At 37.8% G+C, this 24,903-nt stretch overlaps 1 protein-coding gene across 2 annotated transcripts in view; it reads left to right on the forward strand.

Moving 5' to 3' along the window:
• The window catches only part of BBS9 (Bardet-Biedl syndrome 9), a 473,303-nt gene that overhangs the window by 32,538 nt on the left and 415,862 nt on the right, over positions 1-24,903 (forward strand). For both annotated transcript variants that reach the window (XM_018047135.1, XM_018047136.1), the window contains exon 5: positions 4,039-4,152. In XM_018047135.1, coding sequence (XP_017902624.1) covers positions 4,039-4,152 — 114 coding nt within the window. The remainder of the gene's footprint in view (positions 1-4,038; positions 4,153-24,903) is intronic.

The following is a 24,903-nucleotide window of genomic DNA, read 5'->3' on the forward strand; positions in this document are numbered from 1 at the left end:
ATACTCTGGTAGAGGAAAAATATCACATGGCATCTGATTCTTTCCTGATGGGCCTCAGTTTCTGAGTAAATGGTTACAGATGTGTGAGCTTAAGCTATACTGATTATGTTCTTTAAAATATTCTCTTCTAAAAATTGAGTACTTCCTAGGCATTTGACATATGTATAGAATTTTAACATTTGCCATGAGAGGGCAAAAAGATGTCTCTTTGCTTTTGATAGGGTTGCATAATCTAATTTGGTTATTTAATACAATGAACCTTTTACTCTGTAATGGCTTTTATTAATATTTCATTTAACATTGTTAGATTTGTCAGCAGTTATGTATGTAAAATTGGGCCAAAACCTGTTTTCAAGGTGACCTTTGATTGTCCAGAGAGTTTTTTTGTGTGTGTTTAAATTAGCTCTTGTTTAAATAAGGCAGCAAAAATGTTCTAATATCCATTTACTTTCTAATCGATGAAACTTTATATGAACTTTAGTTCTATGTAGACTATTATTATGGGCTTCCCTGGTGGCTCAGATGGTAAAGCGTCTGCCTGCAATGTGGGAGACCCGGGTTAATATACATTTATTGTATTCAATCTGTATATCCAAGGACAAAACTTATGTAAGTAATTTTAATCTTATGTCACTGATGCTTCTCTAGAAAAAATGATCAGAATTTTTAGATTTTCAGGTACTACCTTTATTCCAAGTTAGTATTGAAGGAAGATAAATTGTTTTGTTCTCCCTAGTTGCACTATTATATTTTCAAGTGCAATTACCTGAAATTTAAAAGCTTACCAATGCATTTGGAGCTTTCCAGTACATAAGTTCTAGTGTCATTTCATGCATTTGTTTAAATATTGACTGCTGACCCTTGTGTTCACTGATGTTTTGGCTAGCAGGTATGCGTGATACATTCCTTTCTTGGAGGGGTCCCTCTCATTTTAGGTGCAGAATGAAATTTGGAATTTCTGTAGGGAAGAACCAGAAGTTTCTTGGAATGTTTTCCTGGTTTCTTAGAGGCTAGAACTGTCCTTAGGTCAATGCTATGAGTTATGTTTTTAGAGTTTTTGGTTTTTGCCCTTGTGGCTGGTATGGTAGTGATTATCACCAGTTTCTGTGGACTTTACTGACTTTATTGCCATTTAGGTTCCAGAAAGCTTTCATCTCCTTTCAGGTTTAGCTGGCAAATTTGAGCCTTTTTTTTTTTTTTTTTTAAATTCTATTGATGTGTGTTCTGTTCTTAGCATTTTCAGGGGCATAGATCTGTGTAGAAAATGTTTTCTTCCAAGAAATCCTTGCCTGTTAGTTTTTTCTCCGTCAACCCTTCACCTTCCAAATGAGGAAGAACAGGCCAGGGAGAGAAAGGTGGGGGGTTGAAATTATGTGTGTGTGTGTATACATATATATATATATGTCCATGAAAAAGTGAAATTCAGCGTTAGTCACTCAGTCCTGTCTGACACTTTGTGACCCCATGGACTGTGGCCCACCAGGTTCCTCTGTCCATGGAATTCTCCAGGCAAGAATACTAGAGTGGGTTGCCATTTCCTTCTCCAAATTTTCCCGGCCCGGGAATTGAACCCAGGTCTCCTGCATTGCAGGTGGATTCTTTACCGTCTCAGCCATTAGGGAAGTCCTTTGTATATGTGTGTGTGTTTGTGTGTGTGTGTGTGTGTGTATGTATAGTTGATTTATAATATTATGTTAATGTTTACTGTACAGCAAAGTGATTCATTTATATATATATACACACATTATTTTTTAATATTTTTGTCCATTATGGTTTATCAGAGGATATTGAATAGAGTTCCCTGTGCTATACAGTAGGGTCTTGTTGTTTATTCATTCTGTATTTAATAGTTTGCATCTGCTAACCCTAAACTCCCAGTCTATCCCTCCTCAGGAAATTTTTTTTTTTTAACTTGTCATTGGCTTACTTGTTTCCCTGAAAGTTGTTAAATGGTGGAAAACCAGGTGCCAGGATATATAGTGCTGGCTCAGAAGACCTGATTTGAGTACTGTGTCCTTTGTCAGCTATGTGATTTTGGGGGAAATGTATTAAATTTTTTTTAAACTTACAGTGCCTCAGTTCTAAAATGGAAGTAGAAATCCTTCTGTTCTTGCAGCCTCAGTGAACATTGGTAAATCCTTCTGGACAAAAACAAAACCAAAAAACCCCCACAAATGCTCACATATAAATCTGTATACACATACATACAGACTGACATATATATGTAGATTGTTTTAATTATCTAATCTTATTGAGTTTGGAACTATTTCATTTTCTTTGTGATATTTATAATTATTTCTTTAACTTTTGCATTTTTGACTGAATGACAAAGATGCTTCTTAATGGAATATGTTGCATTTAGAATAATTTTTCTTTCCAATACAGTTTCTAATCATAATGTTCTTGCCTGATCACTAGGATATAGCTCTAACTGTATATACTCTAGAAAGCCTGACAACTAGAGAGTAACATACAGATAAAGAATCTTTTCTCATTTGGAATGAACCAGGAAGTAATTATAGCATATATGATCTGTTAAATGCAAAGAAAGTTTTTTTTTTTTTTTGAAGGAGATTTTTCTTTTTTGTTGTTGTTCAGTCAGTAAGTCACGTCCAACTCTTTGCAGCCCCGTGGACTGCAGAATACCAGGCTCCTCTGTCCTCCAGTCCCCAGGAGTTTGCTCAAATTCATGTCCATTGAATCTGTGATGCTGTCGAACCATCTCATCCTCTGCTGCCCTTTTCTCCTTTTGCTTTCAACCTTTCCTAGCATCAGTGTCTTTTCCAGTGAGTTGGCTCTTTGCATCAGGTGGCCAAAGTATTGGAGCTTCAGCTCCAATGTCAGTCTTTCCAATCAGTATTTGGGGTTCATTTCCTTTAGGATAGACTGGTTTGATCTCCTTGCAGTCCAAGGAACTCTCAAGAGTCTTCTCCAGCACCACAGTTTGACAGAATCAATTCTTCCATACTCAGTCTTCTTTATGGTCCAACTCTCACATCCATACATGACTACTGGGAAAACCATACCTTTAACTATAGGGACCTTTGTTGGCAAAGTGATGTCTTTGCTTTTTAATATGCTGTCTAGGTTTGTCATAGTTTTTCTTCCAAGGAGCAAGCATCTTTTAATTTCATAGTTGCAGTCTCTGTCCACAGTGATTTGGAGCCCAAGAAAATAAAATGTCACTGCTTCCACTTTTTTTCCTTCTTTTTGCCATGAAGTGATGGGACTGGATACCTTGATTTTAGGTTTTTGAGTGTTGTTTTAAGCCAACATTTTCACTCTCCTCTTTCAGCCTCATCTAGAAGCTTTCAGTTCTTCACTTTGCCTTTAGAATGGTATCATCTGCACATCTGAGGTTGATATTTCTCCTGGCAGTCTTGATTCCAGCTTGTGATTCATCCAGCCTGGCATTTTGCATGATATACTCTGTATATATGTCAAATAAGCAGAATGACAATATATAGTCTTGTCATACTCCTTTCCCAATTTTGAACCAGTCAGTTGTAGACTTCAAAGAAAACATTGTCCTAGTTACTTGCTGAGGGATGCTTTAGATCTCTCTAGTAAGTTAGAACATAATGTATTAGGGGCTTGAATATTTTGAGAGTTGGCACAGAAAATTGAATTGCTTGATAGTGTGGGGAATATTTTTCTTAGACACTTTGAGTCATGTCTTTTCTGTTTCATTATTATAAGTGAAGGGAACTTAACCTCATTTATTTCAGAACTGAAATTGGAAGATTTTGTTGTTATTTAAATAATTACACTTTACTCAGACATAATGGAAATAGATAATAAAATGTCACCCAGGGTGATATTTCATCTAATGGTATAATCTAGCTGAGACTTAAATTGTTCTAACTGTGCTGGCATTCTTTGTCATCAGTATACTAAGTGTTCATGATACAAAATGCTTTAGTGCTTTGTCATTTTAAATTTCACTGAAATTGAATTACTTGGAATTGGTACAGGTGATGAGATATTAATACTTTTTAATATAAACAAATACAAAGCCGTTTTCTTTTTTATTTTTAGGAACCTTGGGTAATGTGGAACATGGGAACCAGTATCAGATCAAATTGATGTATGAACATAATCTTCAGAGAACAGCCTGCAATATGACTTATGGATCATTTGGTGGTGTGAAAGGTAATTTGTATTTAATCATGAGCATGCTGTTGTAAGGACCAGAATATTCGGCCATATGAAAATGGAGGATTATGTGGTATGAATCCCAGAGTTAGACACATTTTATTGAAACCTTTGTATTAAAATACTTGGGCAAAGTAATAAAAAAAGAAAACTCCAAACATTGGATATATATGATTTTCATATAGCCTGCACTTTTATGTCGTCTACAGAAATATTTCTGAAACTGCCTTTTCTTTAAGTTTTGTCTTTTATACATGAGTTGACTGAAGTTGAGCTTTTCTGTGGTGAACTGTGTGCCTGCCTCTCTCACTGGAAGAAGGGGTTGATTTCTTCATTGATGGATGTCCCTGCTCTATTTGGTAGAGGCAGGATGAAGCTGTAGACCCCTATCCCCACCTCACCCACCTCCAGGGCCACTGTGCACGTTGTATAAATTGTTTTTAAGCCAGGGCCTAAGGGGCTGGTGGAGACTGAAATGCAGACCTGATCCTGCTCATCTGGCCATGTGTGCTGGCCTGGAATAAATATCCCTAGAGAAAAGGAGCCTAAATTTCACAAAGACATTACCTTTACCAAGTCCGGGCTCAGTGAGGCTGTGTTCCGTCTACCCTGGGAGTATCTTTCTCTGATTAGCACAAGGGCTACCACCCTAGTTCCACCCTAGCTTCTTGAGTTACCAGGGCTTGATGCTTGCTTCTCTACCCTGTGATTGTTGGCATGGGAGGATTATTTACGATTAAAGTTCTCTCACTTCACTATGACAGGGTGATAGAGGAGCTGCTGGTGCTGAAGGGAGGATAGGAAGCCATGTGGTGACACTTGCCTGTGTGATTTTGGGTATGTGTGTGTAGGGGGGCACCTGCTGAACATGCAGCCTGTGGGGTCGCGAAGAGTCGGACATGACTGAGCAACTTCACTTTCACTTTTCACTTTCGTACATTGGAGGAGGCAATGGTACCCCACTCCAGTACTGTTGCCTGGAAAATCCCATGGACAGAGGAGCCTGGTAGGCTGCAGTCCATGGGGTCGTGAAGAGTCGGACATGACTGAGCGACTTCCCTTTCACTTTTCAGTTTTATGCATTGGAGAAGGAAATGGCAACCCACTCCAGTGTTCTTGCCTGGAGAATCCCAGGGACAGGGGAGCCTGGTGGGCTGCTGTCTATGGGGTCACACACAGTCAGACATGACTGAAGTGACTTAGCAGAGTAGCAGCAGCAGCTGAATATGTAACTAGGGATTTTATAATATAGCTCTCTTTAGGCTCAAATTTTTGAGCTATTGTTTAACTATTGTGTTAATGGGCTTCCTTGGTGGCTCAGATGGCAAAAAATTTGCCTGCAGTTCGGCAGACCTGGCTTCGATCCTTGGATTGGGAAGATCCCTGGAGAAGGAAACAGTTACCCACTCCAGTATTCTGGCCTGGAGAATTCCATGGACAGAGTAGCCTGGTGGGCTGTAGTCCATAGGGTTGCAAAGAGTCGGACATGACTGAAAGACTTTCACTTTCATTGTGTTAATAAAAAGTAGGTTATCTATGTTGGATTTTTCTTTAGTGACATGAAAAAATATCTTTATTTTGGAAATATCCTTCATTCATGTATAAAGGTAAAAGCAAGAATATTTTGGGTAATGGGCTTCCCTGGTGGCTCAGATGGTGAAAGAATCTGCCTACAATGCAGGAGACCCTGGTTCAATCCCTGGGTTGGGAAGATCCCTGCAGAAGGGAATGGCAACCCAATGCAGTATTCTTGCCTGGGCAATCCCATGGATAGAAGAGCCTGACCTGCTACAGTCTATCGGGTCACAAAGAGTCAGACACCACTAAGCTACTGACACTTTCACTTTCACACTTTCAATGTATAAATAAATGTTTTGTGTAATTAAAGTGATATGAAACAAAACATGTGGCTGTATTGCAGTACTGCTAAACTTGAGTAACACGAATGTTTGAAAAATATGGGAGATGCCTAGAGTTAGCTGAAAAGAGGCGAGAAAAAGTGAAAATTTGATGAGAAGCTAACTTCTGTGAGGCATCCCCTTCCCAACTTAAGCTTTCTACTGTTCTTTAAAAAAATGTCTGATATGATCAGGGGACCAAGTCTCCCTTGTTTAATGAACTATTTTCAAAGTTCTTTCTGCTACGAAACCGTGCAAAGAAAAATTACTAAATTCTGTACAGCTGGAGTCAAAAGATATTATATGAGAAAAGAGTGCTTTGGGTAAATGAAAGTAAGTTTTTATTTTTTGATAGCATGAAGACAATTACTTATTTAATTTTTATTTTTTTTATTTTTTAATTTTTTTGTTTTTATTTTTTATTTTTAAAATTTTAAAATCTTTAATTCTTACATGCGTTCCCAAACATGAACCCCCCTCCCACCTCCCTCCCCATAACATCTCTCTGGGTCATCCCCATGCACCAGCTCCAAGCATGCTGTATCCTGCATCAGACATAGACTGGCGATTCAATTCTTACATGATAGTATACATGTTAGAATGCCATTCTCCCAAATCATCCCACCCTCTCCCTCTCCCTCTGAGTCCAAAAGTCCATTATACACATCTGTGTCTCTTTCCCTGTCTTGCATACAGGGTCGTCACTGCCATCTTCCTAAATTCCATATATATGTGTTAGTATACTGTATTGGTGTTTTTCTTTCTGGCTTACTTCACTCTGTATAATCGGCTCCAGTTTCATCCATCTCATCAGAACTGATTCAAATGAATTCTTTTTTATGGCTGAGTAATACTCCATTGTGTATATGTACCACAGCTTTCTTATCCATTCATCTGCTGATGGACATCTAGGTTGTTTCCATGTCCTAGCTATTGTAAACAGTGCTGCGATGAACATTGGGGTACATGTGTCTCTTTCAATTCTGGTTTCCTCGGTGTGTATGCCCAGCAGTGGGATTGCTGGGTCATAAGGTAGTTCTATTTGCAATTTTTTAAGGAATCTCCACACTGTTCTCCATAGTGGCTGTACTAGTTTGCATTCCCACCAACAGTGTAGGAGGGTTCCCTTTCCTCCACACCCTCTCCAGCATTTATTGCTTGCAGATTTTTGGATCGCAGCCATTCTGACTGGTGTGAAGTGGTACCTCATTGTGGTTTTGATTTAATTTTTAAAACTCTTAATTGAAGGATAATTGCTTTACAGTATAGTGTTGATTTCTACCAAACATCAACATGAATCAGCCATAGGTTTACCCATAAGACAATTACTTATTTTTAAAAAGACAGTTCTTTGGATCACATGTCAATTGTTATCCTACACTGATTGCACTGTCCTTTTAGTTTTATTACCAGACCAAGTTAACCTAATTAAAAAATTTTTTAAAATAAATTCCTTGCTTCTGTGTGACATTTTTGCTAGATTCAGTAATGTACTTTCAAAGTAATTAGAGTTACTAGTTTTGAAAACAATAGTTAAGTTTGTACTTATATATCTTCTCTTAGTTCTGAAATTCTGCCTTATATTTAAAAAGTCCCTTTTGAGAAAATAAGAGACAGTTATGATGTTTCTTACTTTCCTATGGTTAAACAGAATATTTCCCAGTTTGAAAGAGAGAGATATCTTAGTAGCAGAAGCAATTATTCTGTTTCATGGGTTTGGAACACATAATATCTTTGAGATAGCTTAAAAAAACCAGTGGAGTGGTAAATCAGTAAAAATGAGCCTTTTGGGGTGAGTGGCAGGTGGGATGGGGAGTTACTGCTAATGGCTACAAGATTTCTTCTTTGGGGATGAGGAAAATGATCTCAAATTAAATTACAGTGATGGCTGCATAGCTCTATAAATACACTGAAAACTATTGAGTTGTATAATTTTAAGAGGTGGTAAGTAAATTGTATCTTAATTGCAAAACTGTTAAAGAAAATTATCCGTGGGATAAAACTTGCTGCTAGAGAGGTGGTAGCGCTGTCCGTGCATCCTGCTGATGTACAGAACTTGTGGCTTCAGAACTGCGAAAATGTTCTTGAATGCTGTTAGGTGGTTTATGGGAATGTTATTAGGAAGTGATCCAAAATGTGAAAAAGTCTGGTCAAGCTTCTATATAATTATTTCCTTCTTCTTTCTGTCCTCCCTCCCTTCTTTTTATTTATAAATGTATTTATTTATAATATAGAAAAATTATAAGTGATCTAAATGAGTAGTGGAGGAGAATGATTAAGTTTTGATTCATAGATTCAGTAGGTTATTGTGAAGCTGTTAAGATTAAGTTTGGTTTGCTGTGGTGAACATCTTTGAACATAAATCTTTGTCTGTGTTTCTAATTATTTCCCTAGGACTGAATGTAGAAGTGGAGTTATTGAGTTAGAAGGTTAAAAAAATACTTTTTTTTTTTTCCTCAAAAAAGCACCCCTGCAAACTATATAAATAAATTGTAAAAAGTATAGAACTTAGAAAGAAGAGAGTAAAAGTCACTCTCACTTCAATAGAAAAGAAAGCCTATTTTCTGAGCCTGATGTCACTCGTATGTGTCTAATGTGCACCTTTACAGGAGAGAGTGGGTCAGTGTTTTAATCTGAAGACTTCCCTAGACTCGTTCTTTTTCTTTTTTTGATCTAAGTTTAAAAAAGGAAATTAAAAATTCTTGTCTTTTATCTTACTCTGTATTTAAGATGTCTTCTTGTGGAATTATTAAGTTAGGTAATTGTGTTAGTAGTCCTCAAGAAAGGAGTTAAGCAAAAAGAAAACCTAGCAGCATTTTAAACAAATGTGTTTAAAATACTGGAAGACAACAGGGAAATTTATTTGCTGTGTGTTAGCAGAATGAACTACCACTAGATGGCAGTCCTCTACAACCGCAGGCTTTAGTTGGCTCTGAATACAAAGGTATGGTAAGAAATCTTTAAGGGAGGAATTGTTATCCCAAATAATACCTAGCCTTCTTCAGGCTGCAAAAGAGCAATGGAGTGGCTCTTAAAAAAATTATTATAGATAATATCTCAGGATACAATGAAAAAATGCCTTCTAGCTGTGCTCAAATTTTGGTTTGCTTCTGAATCGTAATGGAATCTTGATGAAATTGTAGGTCTGAACTCTGCAAGTCTGAAACTGGACCTCAGAGTTTGAATTTCTGACAGTTTCCCAACTGATGCCAAGTTGCAGAGATCTAGAGGTTTGCTGTCATCCTGCATCTACCAAGTGCTTATTTTCCCTGCCAGGCAGTGTCCTAGGTGCTTTACAGGTTGAGTAACTTAAGATATACTTAGTAAATGGTAGAGCAGGGATTCCAACCCAGGCTTTCTGCTTCTAGAAACTTGTGGTTTTAACCATACTAAACTGGGATATCTAGGCTGTGAGTACTACTTCCTAATTTGGGAAAAATCTTTGCTATCAGAAAGATGTGTATTTGGTTTGACTAAAGTTGGTGTATAACTTTTATTCTTCATAGATTATGGAAAAACATGTTGGGTAATTTCTGGGTCAGATATTTGCTTTCTTAACTTCCTTTTTTTGGTTGATGATGCTTTCGTTTATAAGAAAAGTACCTCTTAAAATTTGTATCAGAGCAGTTATATATGGGGGAGAGGGTAATATATTATTTGAAATTAGCAAAAGAGTAATTGGGCTTCCCTGGTGGCTCAGACAGTAAAGAATCTGCCTGTAATGCAGGAGACTGGAGTTCAGTCCCTGGGTGGGGAAGATCCCCTGGAGAAGGGAATGGCTACCCACTCCAGTATTCTTACCTGGAGAATTCCATGGACAGAGGAGGCTGGCAGGCTTACAGTCTATGGGATCGCAAAGAGTTGGACATGACTGAACAACTAACACTTTCACTTTTTCAGAGTAATTATTGTTTTTTTCTAGCTTTTTTTTTTTTTTTTGGTTTGTTTTGTTTGCTGGCTTGTTAAGAAAATCTTTCAAAAACACTGTTTATCAGTTCAGTCGCTCAGTTGTGTCTGACTCTTTGTGACCCCATGAACCGCAGCATGCCAGGCCTCCCTGTCCATCACTAATTTCCGGAGTCCACCCAAACCCATGTCCATCGAGTCGGTGACGCCATCCAACCATCTCATCCTCTGTTGTCCCCTTCTCCTCCTGTCCTCAATCGTTCCCAGCATCAGGGTCTTTTCAAACGAGTCAGCTCTTCGCATCAGGTGACCAAAGTGTTGGAGTTTCAGGACTGGTTGGATCTCCTTGCAGTCGAAACTCAAAGGAGCATTCACTGATGCAGGAAGGTTTGCTTTTACCTCAAGCTGTGTTGCAGTGTCTGTTCATGAGGAGGAAGTGCTAAAGAAATAGGAAATCTAGTTGTAACTACTTGAAGAATATTTGCCTAATAGCTTCTATTATTCAAACTACTACCTACCATTCCAGAATATAAATTAGAAGTCTTTTCATATTATACTTTTTAGAGGGGAAATGATTGAAATGTGCAATATTAGTGGCTATATTTGGCTTATTTTTTCCCCCCAGAGGAGTGTGGAAGATGTATTTGAAGTTAAAATGTTTATAGTTTGATTTTAATCTAAGCTGGTTTTTGAAGAAACTTGTGACTCTGGGTTTTTGTAAAAATGATTGCTGTTGTTCAGTTGCTCAGTCCTGTCCTACTCTTTGTGACCCCATGGACAGCAGCACGCCAGGCTTCCCTGTCCTTCACCATCTCCTGGAGTTTGCTCATGTCCGTTGAGTTGGTGATGCCATCCAACCATCTCCTCCTCTGTTGTCCCCTTCTCCTCCTGCCTTCAGTCTTTCCCAGCATCAGGGTCTTTTCTAATGAGTCAGCTCTTTGCATCAGGTGGCCAGAATATTGGAGCTTCAGCTTCAGCATGAAAAGGTAAAAATGGTAATCTTTTCAGGAAACTCAAACAGGGGTTCTGTATCAACCTAGAGGGGTAGGCTGAGGAGGGAGATGGGAGGGAGATTCAAAAGGGAGAGGATATATGTATACCTATGGTTGATTCATGTTGAGGTTTTACAGAAAAGAGCAAAATTCTGTAAAGTAATTATCCTTCAATAAAAAATAAATTAATTAAAAATTTATTTGATTAAAAAATGGTAAACTTTACTTTTTATACTGTTGACAAGTTAATGCTTGCAAAATGTAATGAGTGGCGTAAGCATGAACAATCAAATTATATAGTTTGGAAATCAAATCAATTTTAAAAAGCTGGGTTTGAATTGATTTAAAAATGTTACTAAAATTGATGTTATTTATTTTGTTTGGTAATTTGAACTCTGCTGTTTTTGAAAAAAGGAACAAGTGATATTTCTGCCCAATTTCCCTCTGCTTTTGTTTCATTGTGTCACTACAACTTCCAATGGTTGTTGACATGGTACTTTACCTAATTAAGATAAGCTTGCCATTTCAGAATAGCATGTGGAAAAGGATGACATTAATGTTTACTAACAAAAAGTCAGTAGTGGAGTGATGAAAGAACATTATTGTTTTAAAGTCAACAACTGTGTGTACTTAGCTTGGTAAAATATGATACTTTGTATAGTCTGTGTAATGTATCTTGCTACTATCAAGATAGGTTTGCAAGAATTTCCTTTACTCATAATGTGACTTAGAGACCCTGTATTTATATCCTCACTTACCAAAAATGTTTCCTGTAGGGCTGAGACGAGTTGACGAACTTTATAATGTGTAGGGATCTTTCAGATGTGCGACAAGGACAGTGGGAAGAAAGAGTTGATTTGTTAGAGACGTGTGGGAAATTCAGGCGCTAGAGCAAGTGTGGTGTTAACTGCATCATCTCTCTCTCTGGGTGTTTGTCCATCCACTCACGCAAGTTTCTCAGAATAGAAAGATTATGATATCTCTGAGGATACAAAATGCAACCATGATCTGATGAACAAAATGACTTCTATGATATTTTGTTGAAAGATTTAACTTGAACACATTTTTGTTTGAAAAATTACCCTGGATTATGATGGGTCAGCTTTGTTCCTTAAAACCTTGCCCCATCATATAAACTTGTGCTTTTTAGTCACTTTGAATTATTGCTATCTCTTCATAATGACTTGTGGTTTATTTTAAAAAAGGCTTTTTAATACTTCAGTAGTGACTATAACCACCATCTGGTTCTTACTTCAATTTTTAATCTTCTCCAACATTTTTGCTTCTTTGCTCTCATTTTTTTGTATTTATCTTCTATTTATTTACTCTTTGTATCTATCTATACTTTTATTATTGTAAGAACAATGAACATGAAATCTACTTTTATTTATTTTTTTTCATTGCAAGAAAAATTTTATTTTTTAATTTAAATTTATTTATTTTAATTGGAGGCCAATTACTTTACAATATTGTATTGGTTTTGCCATACATCAACATGAATCTACCATGGGTGTACACGTATTCCCCATCCTGAACACCCCCCTGCCTCTTCCCTCCGCATACCATCCCTCTGGGTCATCCCAGTGCACCAGACCCAAGCATCCTGTATCCTGCATCGAACCTGGACTGGCGATTCTTATATGACATTATACATGTTTCAGTGCCATTCTCCTAAATCATCCCACCCTCTCCCTCTCCCACAGAGTCCAAAAGACTGTTCTATACATCTGTGTCTCTTTTGCTGTCTCACATACAGGGTTATCATTACCATCTTTCTAAATTCCATATATATGTGTTAGTATACTGTATTGTTATTTTTCTTTCTGGCTTGCTTCACTCTGTATAATAGGCTCCAGTTTCATCCACCGCATTAGAACTGATTCAAATGTATTCCTTTTAATGGCTGAGTAATACTCTATTGTGTATATGTGAAATCTACTTTTAAAATGAATTTTTAAAAATTTAAGATAATTGACATACATTATATTAGTCTCATGTGTACAGCATAAATGATCTGATATTTGTATCTCTTAGATTTAAAAACATAACACAGTAGTTTGCTGTAATTTTTAAAATTAATTTTCTTGATCATAAATTTTTGTTTTTCAGGGGGCTATGTATATTTGGAGTTTACCTTGTAACAGTCAGCTCAAGATTTAAAGAAATATTACTATCAAAACCCACAACTTCCCAGTTTCTGGATAGGCCACAGTTCTGCTTTTACCTTGGGTGTGCTTCTTTTTTCTTTCCAATCTTGCCTTTGGTACAACTGAGAATTCTTTTGATTGCAGTTGACAGTTGGCTTAAGCAGGAGTAAGAAATTTACTGGCTTTCATCATCTGGGCCTTCAATGTGATCAGATCTGGTTTCACTCTTCTCATCTCTTGCTTTTGTTCCCTTGGACAACCTATTTCCCCTGGTAACAAGATGGCTATAGCAGCTCTAAATCTTACTTCTCAGATTCTAGTCCATGTGAAAACGTGCCTGCTTTCCTCCAGATAGCTCAGCACAGCTCTCTTTCCAATTCTGTGGCTGGGGTTGGGCATCTTGGAATTGTCATTGTCACCAAAGGAATGTGGTTACATTTGGGTCAGAGTTACTTGTTACTTATGGTCAGTTTTCCTTTTACAAATGGGCTTTGAGTTCACTGTCAGCCTGCTGTGAGGATGTAAACAATGTAGCATGCCTTCCCTTCTTGTTATTGTTGTTCAGTCACTCAGTTGTGTCCGATGGACCGCAGCATGCCAGGCTTTCTTGTCCGTCACCGTCTCTTGGAGCTTGCTGAAACTCATGTCCATTGAGTTGGTGATGCCATCCAACCATCTTGTCCTCTGTTGTCCCCTTCTCCTCCTGCCTTCAATCTTCCCCAGCGTCAGGATCTTTTCCAATGCAGATAAGTTTCCCACATTGATTTGAATCTATGCACCCTTTATATTCTTGCCACCTCTTCTTTTTTTTTTTTTTTTTTTAAATTTTAATTTTTTTATTTTTTTTTTAAATTTTAAAATCTTTAATTCTTACATGCGTTCCCACCTCTTCTTAATATCTTCTGCTTCTGTTAGGTCCAGACCATTTCTGTCCTTTATCGAGCCCATCTTTGCATGAAATGTTCCCTTGGTATCTCTAATTTCCTTGAAGAGATCTCTAGTCTTTCCCATTCTGTTCTTTTTTGTTTGTTTGTTTGTTTTTATTTTTTAAATTTTAAAATCTTTAATTCTTACATGCGTTCCCAAACATGAACCCCGCCTCCCGCCTCCCTCCCCATAACATCTCTCTGGGTCGTCCCCATGCACCAGCCCCAAGCATGCTGTATCCTGCGTCAGACATAGACTGGCGATTTAATTCTTACATGATAGTATACATGTAAGCAAGTAAGGAAAAAAGACACAGATGTGTATAACGGACTTTTGGACTCAGAGGGAGAGGGAGAGAGGGTGGGATGATTTGGGAGAATGACATTCCATTCTGTTCTTTTCCTCTATTTCTTTGCATTGATCGCTGAAGAAGGCTTTCTTATCTCTTCTTGCTATTCTCTGGAACTCTGCATTCAGATGGTTATATCTTTCCTTTTCTCCTTTGCTTTTCCCCTCTCTTTTCACACCTATTGGTAAGGCCTCCCCAGACAGCCGTTTTGCTTTTATGCATTTCTTTTCCATGGGGATGGTCTTGATCCCTGTGTCCTGTACAATGTCACGAACCTCATTCCATAGTTCATCAGACACTCTGTCTATCAGATCTAGGCCCTTAAATCTATTTCTCACTTCCACTGTATAATCATAATGGATTTGATTTAGATCATACCTGAATGGTCTAGCGGTTTTCCCTACTTTCTTTAATTTGAGTCTGAATTTGGTAATAAGGAGTTCATGATCTGAGCCACAGTCAGCTCCTGGTCTTGTTTTTGTTGACTGTATAGAGCTTCTCCATCTTTCGCTGCATAGAATGTAATCAATCTGATTTCGGTGTTGACCATCTGGTGATGTCCATGTGTAATCTCTTGTGTTATTGGAAGAGGGTGTTTGCTATGACCAGTGCATTTTCTTGGCAAAACTCTATTAGTCTTTGCTCTGCTTCATTCCGTATTCCAAAGCCAAATTTGCCTGTTACTCCAGGTGTTTCTTGACTTCCTACTTTTGCATTCCAGTACTCTATAATGAAAAGGACATCTTTTTTGTGTGTTACTTCTAAAAGGTCTTGTAGGTCTTCATAAAACCGTTCAACTTCAGCTTCTTCAGTGTTACTGGTTGGGGCATAGACTTGGATAACTGTGATATTGAATGGTTTGCCTTGGAGACGAACAGAGATCATTCTGTTGTTTTTGAGATTGCATCCAAGTACTGCATTTTGGACTCTTTTGTTGACCATGATGTCTACGCCATTTCTTCTGAGGGATTCCTGCCTGCAGTAGTAGATATAATGGTCATCTGAGTTAAATTCACCCATTCCAGTCCATTTTAGTTCGTTAATTCCTAGAATGTCGACGTTCTCTCTTGCCATCTCTTGTTTGACCACTTCCAATTTGCCTTGATTCATGGACCTGACATTCCAGGCTCCTATGCAATATTGCTCTTTACAGCATCAGACCTTGCTTCTATCACCAGTCACATCCACAATGGGTATTGTTTTTGCTTTGGCTTCATCCCTTCATTCTTTCTGAAGTTATTTCTACACTGATCTCCAGTAGCATATTGGGCACCTACTGACCTGGGGAGTTCCTCTTTCGGTATCCTATCATTTTGCCTTTTCCTACTGTTCATGGGTTCTCAAGGCAAGAATACTGAAGTGGTTTGCCATTCCCTTCTCCAGTGGACCACATTCTGTCAGACCTCTCCACCATGACCCACCTGTCTTGCAAAGAAATAGAGGAAAAGAACAGAATGGGAAAGACTAGAGATCTCTTCAAGAAAATTAGAGATACCAAGGGAACATTTCATGCAAAGATGGGCTCGATAAAGGACAGAAATGGTCTGGACCTAACAGAAACAGAAGATATTAAGAAGAGGTGGCAAGAATACACAGAAGAACGGTACAAAAAAGATCTTCATGACCCAGATAATCACGATGGTGTGATCACTAATCTAGAGCCAGACATCCTGGAATGTGAAGTTAGGTGGGCCTTGGAAAAGCATCGCTATGAACAAAGCTAGTGGAGGTGATGGAATTCCAGTTGAGCTATTTCAAATCCTGAAAGATAATGCTGTGAAAGTGCTGTACTCAATATGCCAGCAAATTTGGATAACTCAGCAGTGGCCACAGGACTGGAAAAGGTCAGTTTTCATTCCAATCCCAAAGAAAGGCAATGCCAAAGAATGCTCAAACTACCGCACAATTGCGCTCATCTCACATGCTAGTAAAGTAATGCTCAAAATTCTCCAAGCCAGGCTTCAGCAATACGTGAACCGTGAACTTCCAGATGTTCAAGCTGGATTTAGAAAAGGCAGAGGAACCAGAGATCAAATTGCCAACATCTGCTGGATCATGGAAAAAGAAAGAGAGTTCCAGAAAAACATCTATTTCTTCTTTATTGACTATGCCAAAGCCTTTGACTGTGTGGATCACAATAAACTGTGGAAAATTCTGAAAGAGATGGGAATACCAGACCACCTGACCTGCCTCTTGAGAAACCTATATGCAGGTCCGGAAGCAGCAATTAGAACTGAACATGGAACAACAGGCTGGCTCCAAATAGGAAAAGGAGTACATCAAGGCTGTATATTGTCACCCTGCTTATTTAATTTATATGCAGAGTACATCATGAGAAACACTAGACTGGAAGAAACACAAGCTGGGATCAAGATTGCTGGGAGAAATATCAATAACCTCAGATATGCAGATGACACCACCCTTATGGCAGAAAGCAAAGAAGAACTAAAGAGCCTCTTGATGAAAGTGAAAGTGGAGAGTGAAAAAGTTGGCTTAAAGCTCAACATTCAGAAAACGAAGATCATGGCATCTGGTCCCATCACTCCATGGGAAATAGATGGGAAAACAGTGGAAACAGTGTCAGACTTTATTTTTTTGGGGCTCCAAAATCACTGCAGATGGTGATTGCAGCCATGAAATTACTCCTTGGAAGAAAAGTTATGACCATCCTAGATAGTATATTCAAAAGCAGAGACATTACTTTGCCGACCAAGGTCCGTCTAGTCAAGGTTATGGTTTTTTCTCTGGTCATGTATGGATGTGAGAGTTGGACTGTGAAGAAAGCTGATTGCCGAAGAATTGATGCTTTTGAACTGTGGTGTTGGAGAAGACTCTTGAGAGTCCCTTGGACTGCAAGGAGATCCAACCAGTCCATTCTGAAGGAGATCAGTCCTGGGATTTCTTTGGAAGGAATGATGCTAAAGCTGAAACTCCAGTACTTTGGCCACCTCATGCGAAGAGTTGACTCATTGGAAAAGACTTTGATGCTGGGAGGGATTGGCGGCAGGAGGAGAAAGGGACGACAGAGGATGAGATGGCTGGATGGCATCATGGACTCGATGGACGAGAGTCTGAGTGGACTCTGGGAGTTGGTGATGGACAGGGAGGCCTGGCGTGCTGCGATTCATGGGGTGGTAAAGAGTCATTCACAACTGAGCGACTGAACTGACTGAACTGAACCCTTTATATCCTGGGAAAGCCCTTTTGAGGTGCACAGAGGGTGTGTCTAGTCACAGCTTAGGGTCTTTAGTAGCAGTGTCTGCAGGTGGATGAGGACTATCCTGTATCACTACTCTGGGACTGTTGGGGAGCATGGGTGGCGGCACTTCTGATGGTGCCCTCTGCTGATTCTCAGTTCTGTTGTCTTCATCTGTCTTTCATATGTCATCTTCCCCTTTTCCTCTCTCCCTGCCTTTTTTTGGTAGTGCATTTGTGGAATTGCCAGGGCAGTCTCCTTTTATCTTGCTCAGGTATAGCTGAGTTAACTCTTGCTTTTTTATGGTGCTGGTGAATTTTCCTTGCCTCTACTCCCTCCCTACCGGAGATGAATTTGTTTTCCTTTTAGGCACACTATTTTGAGGGCTGGATGTGGCTCAGTGGGCATCTGTGGCTGTGGCAGCGAAACTGGACCATCTGGCCTCAGCCCTGTCTTTTATGGTTTTCTTAATTATCTTGAATCACTGTTTACTCCACCTGGATGGTCTGTAACTTGTTATCTTCGAAGCTGGGTATCCTCAGGCTTTGCATTTTCGCTGTGCTGACTTCCTCCCTCACTCCCCCTCTTTCTCCCATCCCCCATCTTTCCTCTGGCCCCTGGTGGGTATGTGTGAGGCCTCTCTAGCCCATCTTCCCCTCTCTATACTCATCATTGTTGGAAATATTTAGTGTGACTGATATTTTTATGGTCTATGGCCTTTACTGCTATTTTTCTTTTGGCAGAAAAACACCAACACGGTGAAGTTTGTTTTTCTTGTCTGGTAGAAAGGGGATGTGGTAAAGGTAGAGCTTTTGTTATTCTGGGCATTTCCATTTCTCTGGGCTGTCTACACCCCTTCTGCATCTGTCTTTCCCTAAATTTGGGAGCCTTAGTAAGGTTTTCAGAATTTTGTTGTTTGCAACCTCACCACCCCTCCTTCTTATGAGGAGTTTGGATTTAGCACCTTCACAAAATGTATGACATCTAGCCCCGAAGATTCTCAGAAACATCTGCATTTCTTGATGGGTACCATTTTACATTTCTTTTGTTCCACTGCTGCTGGTGTATATTTACTATTCTTTTTTTAAAAAAATCATTTAGTTATTTATATTTTTGTTTAGTCCACAATGCTACATTTTTGAAAGGATTTTTTGAAAGTAGTCCCCAGACTGCCAGATTTGAAGAATGGATGTTTATCCTAAAAATTCTTGTGGATTCAACAGTTGAGTTGTTTGGATGATTCTGAATAGATGATCTTCTATTTCTATTATTTGAGCTATTTATTTAGTATGGATTAATTTCTTTGTACTTGATGTGAACTTCTTTTTTCCAGGTTGTTCTTGGCTTTTCAATTGTGTGTGTATGTATGTGTTTCATTGTGGTCAAACATTCCTTTCCTGTCAATTTATTCTATTTGTTTTATGCTTAGATCTCTCCCTTGCAGAGTTTTGATGTTTTACTTATCTATAGAGAAGACTGTATGGAGAAAGTTAATATTATTATCTTCTCTATGTTGTGTTACTACATATAACCCTGTAAAATAGGTAACTTAATTACCACTTCCCAGATTGGGAAACAAGCTCACAGACCATAAGTGTCTTGCTGCAAATCCTAGGAGGCCTTTGAATCCAGAGCTATCGGATTCTAAAGCCTGGTTATTTCTAATACATTACCTGTTATTTAATTACCTTCCTATTTAGAGAGAGGATTTATGTGAACTGTGAGAGAGATAGGAGAGGGAAGCTCTTCTGTAAGCCTAATGAGAGCATAGACCATGTCTTTTGTTCATCATTGTGTATCTCATGTCCTGCACAGTCCTTGGCACATCTAAATAAGTATTTTTTGGGTGAATAAACCTAAATAGCCAGGTAACTGAGCAGGGCCAATGTCATGCACAGCAGGCTTTCAAGTTTATTTTTCAGAAACAAATGTTAGCCTGGTGTCCTCATTCTAGCCAACTTCTGAGTTTTGTTTTCTTCTGTAACAAACACGTGTTGAATATCTACTGCAACGCATGGGTCATGGTAGTTACCCACCACAGTGGTAACACTGGAGGTGATTACTTAGACTTCCTGGGTTCACCTTTGCTAAATTATTTCTCAATATGCCAGTGAGGTAACACTTATACAACACAAGCTTCCCAGTAGGAATAACCAACCAGTTTTTTCATCATCTTGGAGTTGTTTTTCTATCCTTAAGTCATCCTTTTGTTATTAATGTTTCCCAGCATGAAATGTGATATTCAAAATTATTTGAGTATTTGTGATAGTGTTCACAGATCAAAAAGTTTTTAGTTTTCAAATTATCTAAATTATTTAATATTTAGTATAAAAGACATTTCTTGTCTTTAATCCTTTTATCTCTTTTTGTGCCTTGTAAAAGCTCATTTGCCTTTAATTCTTCCAGTTTTAAAATTTTGCTTTGATTTTTTTCAGTCAAATGGAACTTCAAAAAAAATAGAATTTTGATCAATGGAGGGTTGATGTCAGAGTGTAGATATAATATGGGCAGGGTATGGGTTATAAATGTCTGACAACACAGTAGTCCTGCATTTGTGACTGAAATGGAAAGAAAGTACTACGTATATAAAAGGCTCAATATGTTTGGGAATATAGTTGTCAGTAAAGGAGGCGAACAGATTTTACTAATAATATATATGAGTATGGTGGAATATTTTTTAAATCGTAAAATGACTTCTGTAAGCTTGTATGGGATTATATTGTCACATAAATAAAAATTCATGAATTCTTTGGAATAAAAAGCCTGCCAAAGAAAATAGTGAATTGAAGAATAAGTCAAGTCACCTTTGCCTCATTTTGAGGCAACCCGCAATAATCAGATCCTCAGCCTTCAAATAATAACTTATAATTGTCTAAACTGGAGCCTTTTTCTTGTCTGCCAAGGAAACGTATGAGTGGCCACATGTGGTTGCTGAGAGGCTGTGCTTTCCGAAGCCATCTGAATTCTTTGATTGCCATCCAGAGAGTGAACCGATATGCTCAAGTGGGGTGAATGAGCATCCAGAACACAACCTTGCTTTTTTTTGTGTGCAGGGATGTTAGTGCTAATAGAAGATTAATGCTATTTTCCTTGTAAGAAAGAAATCAAAGGATAATGTTTTGATAACTCTTGTCTCACTAGTGAACCACATGGCTCCTATTTTCTAGTAGATTTGGTTGAAATGTTGGAGCATCTTGCTGTGGAAGAATCCCTGTGCTCTGCTGACTCCTACTCCTTGCTTAAGCATTAAAGTATAGGTGTTTTATAATGTTGGAGTACTTCCCTCGTTTGTTCTTAAGATCCTTTATGGATCCACAGTGAAGTCGGAAGATCAAGGGGATGATAGGATTGATTTTCATCCTGTGCTGACTTTTCTTATATATATAGTATTCATTTATAAAATCCCTGGTCCAAGACCCAGAAAACAATGTTGCTTTCAAATAGCTTTTTCCTGTGTATTATGTTTTATAAAACCTTTAGTTCCTGGGGGAATGTTATAAAGAGAGTTCCCTGTAGTCTGCAATTTCATTTTTTACACGATTATTTATAAAGTTGTTACTTTCCCTGAAAGGTGAATTCTGATTCCCTCCATACATACGCTATAGAAATTTAGTGGTTAAATGCCTCCTTGCCTACTATGACTAAGGGGGGAAAGGTTGAAAAGAGTATTTGAAGTTTTTTGGTGTTGTTTAAAAAAAAAAAAACGTTCTTTCATGGTGGCCGAATGCCAAGGCTGGAAAAGTGTTATGGGAATGTCTGTGGTCAGGACTGCCTTTGACGAGAGAATGGTTAAATATGGTAATCTTGATAGGATTTGACAGCCATTTTTGATTCTATATATGGTTCATCATGGTCCCCTTCTTAAGAGTGAAATAACTAAGCTATTAAATTATTTTACCTAATTGGGAAGGAAAATGATTACCAAAAAACTACTTTATTCAGATGTCACAGTGATATAGAGGGTTCCAACAGTTTACAACATTTGTCTACAAAACACATTGTCATGGGAAATGAACCATGTTCCCTACCCCTGAGTCTCTCTTGAATTAAGTTGATTCATTAACTCTTTTCCATTCTACATGGAAACTCTAGCTTACAGATTTAAATTCTAAAGCACAAGGTAGAGATATATGTTAATGCTTAATATGAAAAACAAATAGTTGACTATGACTCTGTTAAAAGTATTTTCAAAGTGCATTAGTAGTACTCTGTGTAGAGGTTATACATATAAAATAAATTTTAAGTAGATTATCTTTTTGATGGACATTTGGGTGGTTTCCAGTTTTTGACTGAAATGAAAAAAGCTGCCATGAACATTCTTTTATAATTCTTTATGTGGACAGTACAAAAATAAATGTCAGACAAATATACGATGATATTTAAAATTATACTACCACAATTTTCTCCAGTCTTTTTGTGATTAAATTTTAAAAAGACATTCAAGATTGAGTTATAATATTAGTAAGCATGCTTTCTGTGCAAGAGTAGTATTGTATGTGTTTACTTCTCAAACATTAAAGAATATAAAAGGTGTACCTTCAGTATTTCATGTAGTACATAATTTAAGTCACTTCTGACTAATTTAGAGTATCGGAAATCATTAAGATTATCATATCAGAATAAGTCCTTCACCTTATATTAATATTTGAACTATATTGCTGCCTAAGTTAAGAATAATCAGGGTTTTTGCCTTTTAAAATTGTTTATTTCAGGCTGCCCTGGGTCTTTGCTGGGCACGGGCTTTCTCTAGTTTCGGCGAGTGGGCACTGTGCTCTAGTGGCAGGGCCCCGGCTCCTCATTGCCGTGGGTTCTCCTGTTGTACAGCACGGGCCCTAGGCTCAGGGGCTTCGGTAGTTGCAGGGCACGGGCTTAGTTGCCCCACAGCATGTGGGATCTTCTGAGACCAGGGATCAAAACCACGTCCCCTGCGTTGGCAGGCAGACTCTTAACCACTGGCCCACCAGGGAAGTCTCTAATCAAGGTTTTTAAACCAAATTTCTTTACAGTGAAATTTGTGAATAAGACCCTTTTAAAGCAGCATTTCTAGATCTTTGCTAAAATGAACAACTGAGAAATATTCCTAAATGTATTTTGGAAAGTAATATGATTATAGAGGACTGTGAACTTAAAAATGTGTGAATGGAAAAAATTAAGATTTCATATGGCTTTTTGCAGCTAGCTGATTAAGTCTTACACAGTTCATTGTCCTAAAGATGAAATTTGTACAAGGTTTTGGAAGGCAGGAGTTAGATATTAAAAGTACTTGTTTCCAAGGTAGTACAAACTGGTTTTAACAATCTATCATCTCTCATTTACTAAAGGAAATATGTAAAAAGAAAAGGAAAATGTTCGGCAAGAACAAAATGTTGAGATGATGAAAAGCTACAAGGAAAGAAAAAAGGCTTTATAAAGACTACTAAAAAGAAACTGGCTTTTTTCCCTTCAGCAATCTGTCTGAATTCATTTTGCTTTCATTATATATCTAGCCTGGAGGTAAAGTATGTTGAATATTGCAACAAAGAGGGTGTTATAAGGAGGACTTTTTTAAAAATAATAAAGTGTAACATATGTGTAAACCGTGCAACTTTGTAACAGGAAACTTTATAATAAGGAAGGACTGTGCTTAGCTTTTCCACAATTTTGGAAGAATGAGTTTTATTAGGTGTTAGACAAAGAAATTATCAACTGACTTTTATGCTATAAGGTTGAAAGATTTCTTATGACCATTTCTAGACTTTAGCAGTGGTTTTATTGTGGGTCCTGATATATTAGGAACAGTGCCTAGCACTATTAATATGTCTACTGTTGCTAGTTCTCTTAAGAATATGATGTTTAACTTTTGCCTTTCAATGAAAAATTATTCAAAATCCTGTTATTCTGTGGTTTCCTCAGCAGTAGTAGGCTGTTCTTGAGTTGATTGACACATAATATAATTTGGGAACACAATCAATGGTCCTTTTCTTTTTGAAAGATGGTGACAAATTCTACTGAAACTTGGGAAATTGGCTCCATCATTCATCCCTTACTGTTTCTTTGCTTTTCTTGCCCAACTTCCTGAAAACCATATTGTTTTGATGTCAGTATGTAGAATAGAGTATCTGTTGGGGAATCAGTGTGTATTAATTATATTGGAATAAGTGTAAGTGTAACAAATGGTACAGTTAGTAGGCACTGGGCCTAATAGTTTTTTCAGTTAATGAGGACACTAGTATTAGGGACCTCTAATATGCCTGAACCATATTTCTTGTAAATTTTCCTCAGTTTTGAGATTAACTGGCAATAGCTGTGTTTTTCTGGCTTTTAAAGGCTAATATATTATGGTGGAATTTTAGGATTTATATAGTGCTTCTTATAGAATAGTTGAGTTTTTGTATTTATCACACAGTTACTGAAGTGAGCTAGAAGAAGTGTAAAAGTCAGTCTTCTACTTTTTCTGGCTTTTCAATCTGTTTAAAAAAAATATTATATCCATTCACCTCTCCCACTTAAAAATTGCTCACTATGTACATTTGTGTACTATCTTAAATTGAGGTGGGGAAATTTAATGGTACCTTTTAATATGGCATGATCCACTGCAGGGCTGTTAGAAGATTAGAGATGAAGCTCCTGGGCTTAGGAGAGAGGTGTTGGAAGTGTGCTAGCAAAATATTTTATTACATCTTTAAAAATAAATCATTTAACAATTTTAAAAATTGAAGTATAGTTGATTTACAATGTTGTGCTGGTTTCTGGGATACCGCAGAGTGATTCAGTTATACATATATATCCATTGTCTTTTCCATTATGATTTATTACAGAATTTTGAATATAGTTTCCTGTTACTATACTGTAGGACCTGTGGTTTATTTTGTATATAGTAGTTTGTATCTGCTAATCCCACACTGCTGTTTATCCCCCCCACCCCCACCCTCTTTTCTGTTCGGTAACCATGGGTCTGTTTTCTATGTCTGTGAGCCTGTTCCTGTTTCGTAAATGTTTCTGTTTCGTAAATAAGTTCATTTGTATCATATTTTACTTTTTTGGTTTCCAACCAAAAGCGCTTCTTTTTAATTTTTTAAAAAAATTGCAGTATAGTTGATTTACAGTGTCTTGTTTTCAGGGCTGCAGTAAAGTGGTTTAGTGCCTATTGGCCATCTGTATGTCTTTGGAGAAATGTTTATTTAGGTCTTCTGCCCATTTTTTGACTGGATTTGTTGTTGTTGTTACTGAGTAGTATGAGTTGTTTGTGTATTTTGTAAGTTAAGCCCTTGTTGGTTGCATCATTTGCAAATATTTTCTCCCATTGGTTGTCTTTTTGTTTTGTTTTGTTTCCTTTGTTGTGCAAAGGGCTTCC

The sequence above is a fragment of the Capra hircus genome, chromosome 4 (assembly GCF_001704415.2).
Source record: "Capra hircus breed San Clemente chromosome 4, ASM170441v1, whole genome shotgun sequence".
NCBI lineage: Eukaryota > Metazoa > Chordata > Mammalia > Artiodactyla > Bovidae > Capra > Capra hircus.